This window comes from Eublepharis macularius, chromosome 12, assembly GCF_028583425.1.
Source record: "Eublepharis macularius isolate TG4126 chromosome 12, MPM_Emac_v1.0, whole genome shotgun sequence".
Lineage (NCBI taxonomy): Eukaryota > Metazoa > Chordata > Lepidosauria > Squamata > Eublepharidae > Eublepharis > Eublepharis macularius.
In genome coordinates this window covers 10529776-10546250 of record NC_072801.1, presented here as the reverse complement: position 1 = coordinate 10546250, position 16475 = coordinate 10529776, and the positions used below count along the sequence as shown (strand labels likewise).

At 47.5% G+C, this 16475-nt stretch overlaps 1 protein-coding gene across 4 annotated transcripts in view; it reads left to right on the top strand.

Annotated features, from left to right (window-relative positions):
- Positions 1–16475, top strand: part of TNRC18 (trinucleotide repeat containing 18) — a 109551-nt gene that overhangs the window by 81049 nt on the left and 12027 nt on the right. For all 4 annotated transcript variants that reach the window (XM_054995628.1, XM_054995630.1, XM_054995629.1 and 1 more), the window contains 6 exons: positions 7741–8186; positions 9837–9998; positions 10655–10796; positions 13273–13390; positions 14925–15000; positions 15615–15723. In XM_054995628.1, the coding sequence (XP_054851603.1) occupies positions 7741–8186; positions 9837–9998; positions 10655–10796; positions 13273–13390; positions 14925–15000; positions 15615–15723 (1053 nt within the window). The remainder of the gene's footprint in view (positions 1–7740; positions 8187–9836; positions 9999–10654; positions 10797–13272; positions 13391–14924; positions 15001–15614; positions 15724–16475) is intronic.

Sequence of the window (16475 nt, the reverse complement as noted above, 5' to 3'; positions counted from 1 at the left end):
AGAATTACAGCTGCTCTCCAGACTAGAGAGATCTGTTCTCCTGAAGAAAATGGCTGCTTTGGAGGGCAGGCTGTATGGCATTAAACCCTGCTGAGGTCCCTACACTCCCCAAACTACCATCCTTCCAGGCTCCACTTCTACATCTCCAGGATTTTCCCAGCCTGCAGCTGGCAACCCTAACTCCCATCTCTACCAGGATGCAGGCAAGAAGCAGATGAAGCTAAAGCTTCCTACACAAAAGTTGGATTTGTGAAGCAGTGCTGGCCTGAGATTTTTGTGTGTGCACCCTATGCAAATAACTTCATCCCCCCACCCCCTTGGGGGAGCTGCTGCCACCAGTTCCACAAGCAAAGCAGCAACGGCTGATTTGGCCACTTCTCCACCTCTGGCTGCCTAGATTTTTGCTTAGATGTGCCTGAGGGACTGGCCAGTCCTGTTGTGACTGAAGATAAACCAGAGTTTATTGCACAAACTGTGGTTGTGGTTTTAAAAATTATTACTACAGTGTCTAAACACAGCCTGGGTCAGAGTCACAAGAAGACATTCCAGAATAGGGATCTGGGTTGGACTGAAGATGGAGGAGCACGGCTCATTCTGGCTCCGCTTCTCCAGCTGTCTCTGGCTCCCCCCCCTCCCCTTTTCCCCATGAATAATTGAAATTTTGCTTTTTAATTCCCTCATGAGCCTCTGGCTGCTGAAGTCGCCCCAGGGCAACATCTTTCTCAGTCAGGCAGCTCTGTAAAAAGCTCCATTTATAAACCCCTTTATTAATATGTATTAAATGATAATGGGATTTATAGTGGGCTTCAGATGGAAAATGATGTCTTCTATGGGAGATTGGCTTATTTTTAGCCAGTCGTTTCTCCAGGCTATGTCCAGGCCTCTACCAGTCTGTTCTGGAACTTTCCTCCGCCCCACCCGCCTCCCATTGCAAAGGGATAAAATCTAGTTGGCCTGTTTGTGCCCTTTCTGTCAGTATTGCCCACATATTTAATAGCTGTGTGACATACTTCCACCCGCCATCTAAAATCGTAAGCATACTTTGTTATTTCTACCCAGAAAGTTTACTTGTAATTAATTTAATTTAATGTATTTGATGTTTACCCGCCTTCCCCGCAAGCGGGCTCAGGCCTGGTTACAACACTATAATAACAATAATACAATTTAAAATAAAACACATAAGGGTAAAAATAGTCACATTATTGAGTTAAAACCGGTAATCCAAGATGGTTCTCAGTGTTCATCATATACCCCATCGCTCAAGATGTTCTAGGGTAGGGCAGGCAGGTGATGTGTTATGTCAATAACAGCGGGGCGGAGGCAATCGGACAGTTTGTCCCAGTCGCAACCACAGGCCTGGTGGAACATCTCCGTCTTACAGACCCTGTGGAACTGTAATAAGTCCCACAGGGCCCTAATTTCAACAGAGAGGGAGTTCCACCAGGCCAGTGTCAGGGCAGAAAAGGCCCTGGCTCTGGTCAAGGCTAGATGAACATCCCTGGGACTAGGGACCACGAGGAGGTATTTTATCAGCAAAACGCCCTCTGGGGAACGTATGGCAAGTGACAGTCCCGCAGGTGCGTTGGTCCCAGTCTGCTAAGAGCTTTAAATGTTATAACCAGTACCTTGAACTTGACCCAGAACTTGACTGGGAGCCAGTGCAGCTGACACAGAACAGGTCTTCTATGCATCCTAACTGGACTTCCAGTGAGGGTCCGTGCCACGGCATTCTGGACCAGTTGTAGAGTGTGTGAAAAGGGAAGAATTGCCTGTTTCCTTCAAGAGTTCCAAGTATGCCTCCTAATTGGAAGAGGGGGGGAAACTAGGGCCGTGATTGCTACAGAGGTACAATAAAAAACATCCGAATGCAGTAGCACTTCTGCTTTGCTAACAGCTCGAGCACTCAGTTTTACCTGATGCCGAGATGCAATATCATTCTTCACTTTCCGGAGAGATGGATTGGTTACTGAGCCGTATATCATGGAGAGATGCAGCAGGCATCCTCCCGGTCCGATGAGTGCTTTGTGCTACGAGGAGTCTTTAATTTATACCTTGTGCAATTCCAGAGTGCCTTGCCTTCCTGTCTGGGACTGTACACGTTAATTGGAAAGTCAGCCTGTGCTGTAATTACAACCCCGTCTTTGCCTCCTGTTCATGTTGTGGCTCGATCCCACACTGCTCCAGTAATCTTTGAATGGCTGCCCTGTGTGAGGTCGCTAAGATCACATGGCACTGCTTGCCTCAATGCCACCGACCCAGATTTTTGGGGGCCATGTTGACTCCTGCAGGCTGTGCAAGTGGAACGGTGTTGGGGTGAGGTGGCTGTGGTTTGGCCAGAAAGCAAGTGGGAAGCAGAAACGGTTTGGGATGATGATGATGATGCCCTGTGTCTAGCATCAGCTTGGAAGCCCATTGGCTTGGCCTGCCTCTGACCATGGGGTAGAATTCATGTTTGCACACGTGTCAAGACCAACACAGATGGGCCCTACCAGTGTGATCTTCACACAGGTGCAGACATACTGTGAAGTATGAAGTCTGTTCCATGAACTTCAGGCAGCTGTGGGGGGGAGGGGGGAGATCTGGTGGGGCTGTGCAATCCTGATAAAACCAAATATATGGTGGGGGCATCTGCCCAAAGCTGTATTGATTATATTTTTCTACTTGTTCAGTATACTAAAGAGTCCAGTAGCACCTTTAAGACTAACCAACTTTATTGTAGCATAAGCTTTCGAGAACCACAGCTCTCTTCGTCAGATGCATCTTTTCTATTTTGCGACTACAGAATAACACAGCTAACTCCTCTGGATCTTGTTCAGTATGTAACTGATCTCTGTGTTTTGGGATTCGAAAAGATTCTTCCCCCATCCCAGTGCCTATCAGATTATAATGAGATGGGAGTTGTGTTTTCTGATGCACTATGTAGTTTGCAGCTTTTGGTTAGCACAAACTGCATTTAAAGGGCACCTGCTCTTTGCTTCTCACTGTCATCTGAATTGTGCATGCAGGTTGGCTCGTGGTGTTGGGTGTCTTTGGCCCATGCAAAAATGAGAAAACCCTTATTGCACCTTTCATTTGACAAATCAAATTGGCAAAAAACACTTGGCAAGTGTTTGAGCTTACAAGAGCTCCAAATCAGGTTGAATGTTAAACATTTAAAAAGATAGTAAAGAGTCCATTAGCACCTTTAAGACTATTTTATTTATTTATTTATTTTATGTCATTTATAGTCTGCCTTTCTCACTGAGACTCAAGGTGGATTACACAGTATGGGATTAGTACAATCAGTATCAAGTACATTTCAATACAGTATCAAGGACATTTCTATAAACAGTGCCATAAGGTAAATAGATACAAGTTTAAAAGACATAGCATTAGCAAGAATCCATTACAGAGTAGAAAAGATACTGAAGCAGAACATGATCAATTCTAGGACTAACATTAGACAACATGGAGCACTGGTGGTACATAGGAGTACATATTTAAAGCAGCAGATAATATGTAAGGCAATATAGTGATGAAATCTATGGTCCCAACTCATTAGCGAAGCATCTTCCCTACAATACAGCCCTCCCATTTGAGTAAAAAGCCTTTTTGAATAGTTCAGTTTTGCATCGTTTATGAAAAGCCAGGAGAGTGGGGGCTCTTCTGACTTCCTCAGGCAGGTCATTTCACAGGATAGGGGCCACCACAGAGAAAGCTCGTGCATCTGATGATACAGCTGATGAAGAGAGCTGTGATTCTTGAAAGCTGTCGATGCATCTGATGAAGAGAGCTGTGGTTCTCGAAAGCTTATGTTACAATAAAGTTGGTTAGTCTTAAAGGTGCTCTGGACTCTTTACTATTTTGTGACTACAGACGAACACAGCTAACTCCTCTGGATTTAAAAAGATGGAAAGGTAGAAGGCAGAAGCCTTAGGTGTCTTCCAGAAAGGGATTAACCTAAACTGCCCTTGGGTTCAGTTCTGACATTATGTGAAACCTGGGTTTAATCAAACTGGCTATAGTCAGTTTATGGTTGTCGGAGTGTGTGCGTGCCCCTCACAGTTGTTGGGTTCCATGAAACAAGGATCTGTAGTTCACTTATTGAACACAGTTATTTGTGGTTCTAGGTGATGTCTGAAAGCAGATATCCATTTTTAATCTTGGCTCCTTCTCTAGTGATGTCTTCCCAGGGTAGAGAGAGAAGGAGATGATCTAGAATTTGTCAAGGCAAACCAGGATTTGATTGAACTGAATTCTGGTTTTGCAAACTAGCCATATTTGAAAGAAACCAGGATTTTGCATCATGTTTGAACCAAGCCATTTAGGGTTTCTCCTCCAAGTGTAGCAATTCTGTAAACTTATGATTGTGCCAGCCCTGACCTGGATAACCCAGGTGAGCCTGATCTCATCAGATCTCAAAAGCTAAGCAGGGTCGGCCTTGGTTAGTGATGGGAGACTTCCAGTAAAGACCAGGGTTGCAGAGGCAGGTGATGGCAAACCACCTCTGATAATCTCTCACCATGAAAACCCTGCCAGGGGTCACCATAAGTCAACTCTGACTTGAGGGCAACATACACACACATACATGATTGTGCCGAGGATCTTCACGTGTGCCTGAGCTCTGCGGTGGGGTGACCCTGTGTTTATGTGCATATGGAAATGCCAAGAGGTTGTGTTTAAAGGCTGGGTTCTCCACAAGAGACATGTCGGTAAGACAATAGAGAAATAGATGTGCCTTGAAATCAATGAACTCAGTAACCTGAAATCAAAGCATACCCTCTTCTATGAGGGATTGTGGCCAGCGTATTTTAACTAGGAAGGAATGTGTCAGAGCTGTCTCTCTTCCAGAGGAGGGGGTTAAGCAGAATTTCAGTCTGAGGCACAGAATGCTGTATGAATTAGGTGTCGTTTTGCTTTGGTTCAGAAACGGCTGCGACTGGATCCTTCAGGGAGGTTGATGGCATGGATTAGAGCATCTCTGTGGATTACTTTTTATTTTGCTCAACTTGTATGTTTTCAGCAGAAATGGTTCATCAACCGCAAATCATAAAAACGTTCCATGATGATAGTTTCAGGTGGGTAGCCATGTTGGTCTGTAGTAGAAGAGCAAAATTCGGGTCCAGCAGCACCTTAAAGACCAACTAGATCTCCAGGGTACGAGCTTTCAAGAGTCAACATATCTGACGAGGGGAGCTCTCTGACCCTTGAAAGTTCATCCTCTGGAAATCTAGTTGGTCTTTAAAGTGCTGCTGAACTCGAATCTTGCTCATAAAAACCCTGTGTTCAAAATATTAATATCAGACCGTAGATCTAAGCTTTAACAGCAGGAGCAGCAACGTCATTTTTGCCAGCTCGTCTAAATGTGTTTTGTTGGGTGGGCCTGCGTTGAAGCACGAGGGAGTTTCCTGTGGCAAGTCCCTGAGGATGGTAATGGCGTCTCAGGTATCCACCTACAAGGCAGAAACATCCCGTGGCCCGTTGTGTGAACAGGAAGACAGCATTGTGGGAATTTCCCCAGTTTTTGCAGCATCGTAGTGTAACCCTATGATACGGGGCTTCCTCAGGCTGGAAAATGGAGGCACTGGGTGTCAGTTGAGGCAGAGAAGAGGAGGGGGAGGACATTGTGGCCACGGAGGCAAAATGGTGTCCTAAGGTGAAAGGTGCCCTTTCACATCTGTCTGGATATAACCATCCCTCCTTCAGAAGCTTGCTAAAGGATGACCCAAACCTGAGGAGGTTCTTTATTCCACGCATCGGGAACAGTTTGGCAGGTAGGATGCGCGCTCCCGTTCTTCCTTTCTCTCCCCCTCATGCTTAAAATCCCCAAAGATGGGACCCTTTTTCTGGCCTTCACAGAGCTGACAAGAGTTGAGGTCTTGAGAAAGAAAGGATCGGCGCTTTGAGTGTTTGCTTTTCCTGGGGCCACAGATGTCTCTCTAGATGCCCGCTCGAGACAGGGGTTTAATTCTTATTTCACTTTTAAATTCATTTCTTTTCACCTGACATCCAAACCTGTTAAAGTCTCTGTCTCTGTCACTCTCTGTCTGTCTCTGTCTCTCTCACTCTCTCTCAAGACAGCCAAAAAGGCAAGCTAGCTAGAGCTTGGCACACAGGGTAAACCTCCTCCCCATATTATGTGCGTGCGCAGTTTAGGACCGCGTGCTTCCAATCCTCCTGTAAGCAGTGTCTTTCTCAGAGCAGCCTCGACAAAGAAAAATGAACCTGGGTCCGATCTTCCATCACTTACTCATGTTGCCTTAATTATCATGTGTGCAGGATAGGGACCCGTTTTTCAGGGGTGGTTCGGGACATGCTGAGGAGGTTGTCTAGATCAGACCACGTGCAGGTCAAACACTTATTTCTCCGAGGCATGTGGAGATAAAGGCCAGTCCGAGGATCATCCAGAGAACTCTGTGGCTGGGCTGGGGATTTGAAATAATCTTTTCAAATGTTACGGTTAGCCAAAATAGGAAGTCCCAAACACAACCCTACCAATGATTCCCAATCATATCCCCGCAGCAGTGAGAAGAAAAGAGAAAGAGAACAAAAAGAGAGACTAGCCAGAGAGAGCGTGAGGGAGGAAGGGGAGAGATGAACACTGTTTGGTGTCCACTGGGGATTTTTGAGCTGAACTCTTGGGGACCCTGTGCGCTGGTTCACATGTACTCATGGACTCACATGAAGCCATCTCATTTGGTCTGTCAAGTTCAGCCTTAAAGACTAAGCAGATTTCCAGGGCATGAGCTTTTGAGAGTCAAAGCTCCCTTCTTTGGATATGTTTAGACATTCTTCCACTTCTGACGGAGGGAGCTTTGATCTCGAAAGCTCACGCCCTGCAAATCTGGTTGGTCCTTAACATACAACCGAACTCAAATCTTGCTCTTCTACTGCAGACCAACATGGCTGCCCACCTGAAATTAAGGTCAGCCTCATCTCCTCTGTTTGACAGCAGCTCTCCAGGGGTCTCGGGTGCCGGTTTTTCACATTGTCTACCTACACGGTCTTTTGAACTGATCATGTAGGTAGGGGTTAAACCTGGAACCTTCTGCGTGCAAAGCAGATGCTGCACCACTGGGCCGTGGCCTTTCCTCTGATTCAGTCATCTCTGTTCTGTGCTCTGCAGCCTCTTTTTCTCAAACTTCAAGGCTTCTGACAGCATTTGGTTTGAATTTGCTGTAAGCATTTCAGATATCTCACAGGCAAAATAAGTTGAATTTATTTGAATTGACTGTATAAAGTGCTTTAAAAAACAAAATGGCTATATTGTCTGATGCATCTGACAAAGAGAGCTGTGGTTCTCGAAAGCTAATGCTACAAAAAAGTTGCATCTGATGAAGAGAGCTGTGGTTCTCGAAAGCCCATGCTACAATAAAGTTGCATCTGATGAAGAGAGCTGTGGTTCTCGAAAGCCCATGCTACAATAAAGTTGCATCTGATGAAGAGAGCTGTGGTTCTCGAAAGCAAATGCAACAAAAACGTGGCATATGACAAAGAGCTGTGGTTCTCAAAAGCTTATGCTACAATAAAATTGGTTAGTCTTAAAGGTGCTACTGGACTCTTTACTATTTTGCAACTACAGACTAACACGGCTAACTCCTCTGGAAAAATGGCTAAAGAAACGTGAAGGATGAGTTTGTTGGTTTTGGGGTAGCCTTCAGGCCTGGGGGTGGATATGTAGGCAGTCCAGCACTAGCAGAGGGATCAGTTCAATCCAGTTGGTGCTTGGCTTGATTCACTCTGCTCCTTCTTCATGTTAAGGGACGGAATTTGAGTACACAGATTCGGAGAGCGAGATCAAGATCAGGAAGAATTCTCCGTCTCGGCTGTTGCGTGGGAAGAAGGGAATGCTCGAGTCAGGCAGTGCCACACCTGTACCGTCCTCAAGCCCCATGGATGCCACCTCTGGGATGAGCTTGGACAAGGCCAAGATGGCATCCGAAAGGAGCCGAAAGCTGAAGAAGTTCAAGTCGCCCAAAGACCTGAGCTTTGAACTCGGGCTGGAGATGAGTGACGACGACCTCTGGAACCGGCGGCGAAGTGAGCGGATCTTTCTGCATGATGCCACCACGTCGTCAGCTGTGCTGTCCCCTGCCGCACCGAGCAGCTTGACGCCCGTGTCCAAGGTGGGCCGCTGCGTGAAGGGAACTCCCCTCAGCCCCAAGAAAGACGGCAGCAAAGGGAAGGAGAGGAAAGATCTTGTCAAGGTACGAGCCACCCCTGCTGGAACACAGTAAAGCCAGAGTGGCTTTACATAAAGAGCCGCTCCACAGGTGCAAATTCGGTTTCTCACAGTCAAATGCGTGTGCATTTTAATTTGTAATGTTTTTGTATCAACATGCACATTAATTTTGAAAAGGGCCTGAATTGCATTTTGGTTGATGTGGCATTTTACCCTTTGATGGTTCCCTGTGCTTGCAAGCCCTGACTCTGTGCTGCTTGCCACCAGGCACTTAGGACACATTTGTAAACCTGCCCATAGGTTGCTGTTCGTTTGTTCGTTCGTTCGATTTATATTCCGCCCTCCCCACACCAGCAGGCTCAGGGCGGATTACAACCATATACAATTAAAACACATTAAATAATTAATACCAGTTAAAACCAAAAAACAGTCAAAGTTACACAGTTAAAAATACATATATAGACGTAATCATAACTGCCCAGCAACCAACCAACAAATCTTCACCCATCTCTAGAGCATCATAGCGGGGACTGTTTGCTAGATGGAGGTAGTTGCTAGTAGGGAGGGCATATTCTGTGATCTTACCGGTCAGGGGGCTCCGCCTAGCACCGCCCATACGCCTGGCGGAACAGCTCCGTCTTGCAGGCCCGGCAGAAGGATAACAAATCCTGCCAGGCCCTGGTCTCATTAGACAGAGCGTTCCACCAGGCTGGGGCCAGGACCAAGAAGGCCCTGGCCCTGGTCGATGCCAGGCAGGCCTCCCTGGGGCCAGGGACCCTTAGCAGATGTTTATCACTAGAGCGAACAGCCCTCAGTTGACCTTCAAATCCATCCATCCCTGCACTCTGGAGTCCACTTGATCCTCAGTGCATCCAGACCTTCCTGCTTGTAGATTAGTTCATCCTTGAGGCTGTTTTCCTTCCTCCCCAATTCCATGACGCTGAAGCCCAGCCTGGACACAGAAGAAGAAGCTGGCAGAGCCCTGATGTCCTAGAATGAACCCTACTGCTTATGACCGCTCCTCCATGTTAAAGACACCCCGTGAGCAGAAATGTAGCAGATTCAGGAGGAAAGTTCTTGCCCGGCCCTTGTTACGCTGTTTTCCAACTGGCAGGGTTTGTTGTTCCTCTCTTTTTTTTTAACATGATCCCAACAGAATCAGAAGCAGTGAAGTCTGTTTTACCACCTATGAGCCCCCCCTTATTCTTTGGCATGGGTTGAGTAGATCATAGAATCACGGAGGAAGGAAAACAGCCTCAAGGATGAACTAATCTGCAAGCAGGAAGGTCTGGATGCCTTGAGGGTCAAGTGGACTCCAGGGTGCAGGTGCTGGGCTGTTCTGCCTGGACCAGTTGCTGTGTAATGGATGATGCCGATGTGCAGGATGCTCATCCCCCCCCCCCCCCCCGCCTCTGCAGCAGAGCATGGGAGCCATTTTGGACTTTGTGGAAACTGTATGTCTTGGTTCTTTACTGGACCTTGACCGTAAGCAGAGGGTGAGTCCTTGGTGTATGCAGAATGCCACCTTCCCCCCCCCCCAACAGTTAGCCACCCCCTGTGATTAGAGAGCGGGCAAGACGACGTGGCACATGGGCCTGGTCGTTCCCTTATATAAAGGATTACCATTTCCACACTGATGAGGGATCTTCCCGTCTTCTTCCCTTTCGTTGTGCAGAAGAAGAAGAACAAAGACAGCCCTTTCTGCTCTTCCTCCTCTTCCCACTCTCCTCCGGACATCACCAGCTCCCCACCTGTCATCCGCACCAGCCTGGCAAACTCCCTGGGCTCCAGCAAGAAGAGCAAGGCCAAGACGAAAGCCAAAGAGGCGAAGAAAGAGGTGCGGGTCCGCGCCACAGCAGGGCATCGGTTGCAGTGTGACCATTGGGGTGGGGTAGGGTTTTCGTGGGGTCGGTGGTGATGGGGGCAACAAATGTGTCTCCTCCTGGCCACTCTGAACTTCAGACTTGAGAAACTAAAGGCCTGAGCCCAGGTAGTCCAGATTCTGCAAACTATATGCGACTTGGTCTACTCACGTAGCAGAGTGAGGCGGTAGGTCCTGCAGTCATTAGAGAGGACTGGCCCACTACTGGGCTCTTTACTATTTTGCAACCACAGACTAACATGGCTCACTCCTCTGGATTTAAAAAAAAAATTCCTTCCAAACTGAGAACTAGCACAGCAGAGGGGGGTTCAGCCCAGCTTCCTCATCTCCCCTTCCCTCTGCCAGGATTTTTAAAAAACATTTTAACTCTACCTGGGAGGAGCAGTGGCCCGAGTGGCAAAAAACTACCCACAAATAGGTTCAGTCCTGGGATCTCCGCCTGAAGGGATCTCTTGGGCCAAGAACAGCCTGAAATTGCAGGCAGCAGCTGCTAGTTGGAGTCGGAAGGTACCAAACAGGAGGGGTGCAATAGGAGGGCAGCTTTGTCTGTTCCCATCGGTGCAATCTTCTTACCTCGTCCTTTTTGCTCCTTTCTCTCGAATCCTCCCCAGAACCGAGGGAAGGGAGGGGCTGTTAGCAAGCTCATGGAAAGCATGGCTGCCGAGGAGGACTTTGAGCCCAACCAGGACAGCAGCTTCTCAGAGGATGAAAACGTACCACTGAGCGTGCTCCTGGAAAGGCCGCCAACGCCAGGTGAGCTGGGAGGGGTCAGTCACCTTTTATAATAATAATAACTGCACGTAAGAATAATAATAACTCCACTAAGACCCTGCATGTATCTAGACAGATTAGTGCCTCACCCAAAGCGGTGAACAAGTTAGTGTTATCCCGGGCTTTTTTCTGGGAAAAGAGGTGATGGAACTCAGTGGGTGAACAAGTTAGTGTTATCCCGGGCTTTTTTCTGGGAAAAGAGGTGATGGAACTCAGTGGGTTGCCCTCAGCGAAAATGGTCACGTGGCTGGTGGCCCTGCCCCCTGATCTCCAGACAGAGGGGAGTTTAGATTGGCAAGAAGGCAATCTAAACTCCCCTCTGTCTGGAGATCAGGGGGCAGGGCCACCAGCCACGTGACCATTTTCAAGAGGTTCCGGAACTCCGTTCCACCGTGTTCCCGCTGAAAGAAAGCCCTGGTGTTATCATTATCCCCATGGGGAGCTGGGGCTGAGAGGAGTGGCTGACCCAAGGCCACTGCTGAACTCATGGCAGTCGTGGGATTCGAACCAGCAGAGTGCTGATTCTTGGCCCAGCCACTTAACCACTGTGCTCTCTGCCTTTTGCAAAAGGCTCATGGCGAGTTATAAGCTGCTGATACGTCCTTTTATACTGGTTACAAACCCCTGGGACATTGGCTTAGTTCAGACATAATGTGGAACTCTGGTTTATCTTAACTATGGCTAGTGTGTGAAACTAGGATTCTGCTCACTCAGATCCTTGTTTGCCTCAACAGATACTAGTTTCACTGTTGCCTGAGAGGGCGTTTCTAAAGAGTGGGTCAGGATTTTACCAGGAGGTTTGCATTCAGTGGTGGAGAGTGCCCTCAAGTCAAGCTGACTTTTGGCAACCCCTGGTGGGCTTCAAGGCAAGAGACTAACAGAGGTGGTTTGCCATTGCCTGCCTCTGCAACCCTGGTCTTCCTTGGAGGTCTCCCATTCAATTACTAGCCAAAGCCGACCCTGCTTAGCTTCTGAGATCTGACGGGATCAGGCTCACTTGGGGTACCAGGATCAGGACACATCACGGGAAATCATAGTTAAGACTGTCTGTGCTTAGTAAATGAGCTGCAGATCTTGCTTCGGGACTCTTAGTGAAGCAGCCCATATTCGGATGATTTTACTAACCCTGGTTAGATTAGGGTTTCACATAATGCCAAAATTCGACTTTCCCCAAGCCATCTAGTACATTTTGTGGCTGCCTGGCCCAGTCAGACCCAACCCTTCTGTCCATTAATAGATCTAAGCACAAACATTGACGCTGGCTCATCTTTTGTCTTACCTGGAGTGGCATTTGCCTCCCTTCTCTTTGATGGTTCCCTGTTTCCATGACAGCAGCAGATTGTGGGATGTGAAGTGACCTGATTCGTTAGAGCCACTCATGCCTCCCTTTTTTTTATTCAAAAGATCTAGTTTAAAGGACCTTTTTGGCTGTGAGCTGAGCACACTTGGTCAGAGTCTGTTTTTGAAAGCTTGAAGCCCAGCCTACTCCAGTAATTTTTATCCCTGCTGTCATCGGTTAACAGTGAGCTCCCTTGTCCAGCAATCGTGGGATTTGACAGCTTGCAGGTTCATGGTGAACCAAAGAGGATGTTTGCCCTTTCTCTGGAACCGCCTCTCCCTAGAATGCCACAACTGGTCCCTTCCCATCTGGCAGAGTTTTATGTTTGTAAGATATATGAAATAAATAAGGGGGCTTGACTAATTCTTCTCTAGTCATTTTGCCATCATGGAAGTTAGTCTCCAAATCCAGCAGGTGATTTCATTGGACGGGGGGATACTCTTCAGCATAGCCACTTTTGTGCCATTTTCTCCTCTCTTCCCCATTTGATACTTTCTCATTTCAAGATAATGATACAGGGGAATCCCAATCAATCTGGGATCACGTTATGAGAGGAAAGATGTCAGGATACGGTGTGAACAGTTGGCTCAGGCCACATTCCTGGTATTACTGTCAACTGGCAGTAAGTGTCTTTTAGTCAAATAAATAACAACAACAACAACAACTGCGCTTATATACCACTCTTCCAGACAGATTAGTGCCTCACCCAGAACGGTGAACAAGTTAGTGTTATTATTATCCCCACAATACAGCTGGGGAGCTGGGCTGAGAGGAGTGGCTTACCCAAGGCCACCTACTGAGCTCATGGCAGCTGCGGGATCCAAACCAGTACAGTGCTGATTCGCAGCAGAACCAGTTAACCACAGTGCTACAACAGATCTCTGTGTTTTCTAAAATCAGTATTTTCTGAAAGGAGTGCCTCCCAGTGACTGAAAGTCAGTGAACAGGGAAATCACACACACCCATGTCAGAAATGTTTGCAAACTCCTCGATATATTCTGGATCAGGAGCTGGCAACTGTTTTGAGATACAATGCAGGCTGTGTTTATAAATGAATGATGAAAAAAGTTTCTGCTGCTGTTTGAAAACGTTGCTGACCTCTCCTCTCACATCCAACAGCCCCCCGTTCTTGTATAATTGACAAAGAAGAGCTGAAAGACGGTTTGCGGGTCCTCATCCCAATGGATGACAAGTTGCTCTATGCTGGACACGTGAAGACAGTTCACTCTCCTGACATGTAAGCAAAGAATGGACTTGGTGGTTATATTTTTCATACCCTTTTTCAGATGCAAAATTGTATTCTCAAGCAGCTCATGCAGACTAGAATTCAGTGCACAGTGATGCTGCCTGGCGCTTGTTAATCCATAAAATCGAGGCCTGGGGAAAAGTCAAGGTGGAAAACCAATCTGTTGTTACAGAAAAGAGCAAGAGTCCAGTAGCACCTATAAGACCAACAAAATTTGTGGTAGGGTATGAGCTTTCATGAGCCACAGCTCACTTCTTCAGATACTCACAAAAGCTCCTACCCTACCACAAATTTTGTTGGTCTTATAGGTGCTACTGGACTCTTGCTCTTTTCTACTGCTATGGACAAACTTTCACAACTACCCATCTTGATCAATCTGATGTTGACATGAACACAGGGCTTTTTTTCTGGGAAAAGAGGTGGTGGAACTCAGTGGTGGAACTCAGGACTGCACAATGATGTCACTTTGGGTTAGCTGGAACAAGAGGGGAGTTTTTAAAGTTTAAATCGCCCTCGGTGAAAATGGTCACATGGCCAGTGGCCCCGCCCCCTGATCTCCAGACAGAGGGGAGTTTAGATTGCCAGCGGCGCGGAGGGCAATCTCAACTCCCCTCTGTCTGGAGATCAGGGGGCGGGGCCACCAGCCATGTGACCATTTTCAAGAGGTTCCAGAACTCCGTTCCACCGCATTCCCGCTGAAAAAAAGCCCTACATGTACATGTGTTATACGTGGGCAGAAGTTATTGTCAGGAAGTTGAATGGGCAGTGTGATGTACAGTTCTGCTCCAGGTTGTTTGTTTTTCTCCAAAAATGAAAAATCAAGTTCCTAGCCCTTATCATTTCAATAACAGGCTTGACAAAGTCTGAGCCGGGCCTGCTGAAATCTCGGAAGCTGATTGCGGTTGGGAAGGGCTTCAGTGATCCGCTGAGTGTCTCGGGCTTCCCCATGGCTAGCAGAAGCAGAAAACCATGTATTCAAAATCAGCTAATAGATGCAGATCTGTGTAATGCTCATAATTGGCTTGCTTCATTTTTTAAAATTTCCTGGCTCCTTTTTGACCCTTGAGGGGTGATGTGGGGCTTGAAGTGAGTTCCACTGAACAAAGGAAAAAGAAACAGGAAATAAATGCACCAGATGAGAAAACCACAAGGTTGTTAGTAGTTATAACATTTTTCATCTGCAGCAGAATCCCAGCTGCTGACAATAACTGCAGTTTCTAATCGGTGTAGCCCCAAACTGAATTGAACGTCTGGATAGAATAAATGTCATGGTTCTTTTGCATTTCTCCTGTGGTAATTGGATGGTCTGTACAGCATGCTATTTGTGTGCTTAGAATGTTGTGCTGTGCACCTTGGAGGAAGGGCTGGATAAAATGTCACCAAACGAATGTTTAAAATTGCACTACCAGAAAGTTTAGCAAAAGACATTCCAAGCCTCTCTACCCTTTGCTCCGTCCCACTCTCTGTGTCTTCCTCGGCTGCCTCCACCTCTCTTTCACTTGTGTTTTGGGTTTGCGCTTTTCAGATACCGCGTGGTGGTGGAAGGCGAGCGAGGGAATCGTCCCCATATCTACTGTTTGGAGCAGCTGCTGCAAGAGGCGGTAAGTCCTGGGCCCTCTGCGAGGCAGCCTCCCCCGGCCCTGAATATTCCAAGCGTTCAAAACCCTTTTCCTTGGCCCTTGCTTCAGCCTCCTCATTAAACTGTTTTGCATTGTCAGTTGTGTTCTTTCGTGTTTAATTTCTGCCATTCCCATCATGCGGATTGCATGCCAAAGGTATAGTCCCTTTTGGTGCTTTCCTGAGCTGTCAGGAAAAAGAGGGGCATGTAAATACTTTGAATATACTGAGCTGTGCCGTTGCTCCATCTAGCTCAGAATTATCCACGGGCATCAGACCTGAGACACAGAAAGGCCCCGCACCGTCTTCCTAAGCGTCTAAAACGAGAGATGTCAGGGACTGAAAATGGGACTGCCTCCCTCTCCAATTCAAATGTACCAACTGATTGCAGATTGTGGCTGCTTCGGTTGCCGAGTTATGGGCCTTCTTTCATTAGCACCCCACACTACAGGGTGATGCGGCATTGCCATGAAATTGTCTGTAGTGGGTTGTATGCCTTGAGTAGGAAAGGGAAAGCCCTCATCATTTGTGCAATGAAGATCTGGCACACGGTGGAACCGCTACTGACCCTTCCACTCTCCCCTTTCTTCCCTTGCAGATCATCGATGTGAAGCCCCCTTCGGTGCGGTTCCTGCCTGAGGGCACAAGAATCGCTGCCTATTGGAGTCAACAGTACCGCTGCCTGTACCCAGGGACAGTTGTCCAAGGTGACAGCATGCCACATTTCTCCAGCATGCCTGTAGAAAGGGGATGAGCAATGCGGAGGCCTGTGTCTTTTGGTCTAAGCTACTCCCTGAAGTGGGATTGCACCTTGTTTGTGTGTGTTAGGCCCTGTAAGGTCCCCTGTAAGGTTTTCTGAGGTTTGGCAGGTCACACAGATGGGCGAAGGACTGGTGGAAGCAGATAATTATCGGTGAGAGCCATTCCGTCAATGAAATTGTTGGCCAATAGGTTCAGGACAGACAAAAGGAAGTTTTTCTTTACTCAATGGGTAGTTAAACAATGCCAATGGACGTGGTGATAGCCACGAGCACAGATGCCTTTCAAAGGGGGTTATATAGATTCATGGAGGAGAGGTCCTTCAGTGGCGGCTACTAGCCCTGGTGACAGAACAGAGACTCCATCTGCAAACTTCTGAGCACCAGCAATTGCCCTGTTTGTTTGACCCTCCAGGGCAGTCGGTTGGCTGCTGTGTGAAAGAGGATGCTGGGCTGGATGGACCACTGGTCTGATCCAGCAGGCATTTCTTATGTTTGACAGAGGCCAGTCACCTGCACAGGTACGTCCACAAGCAGGGCCCCCCATTGGCAACAGCTATCCCCAACACGTGGAAGTCCAAAGCATTCTGCTTTTGAACTCAGAGAAGGTCCACTTTGGTAATTGTGGCTAATATCGTCCATAAATGTGTCTTCCCCCTTCTAAGCCAATGGCCCACACCACCACATCTTGTGGCAGCGGG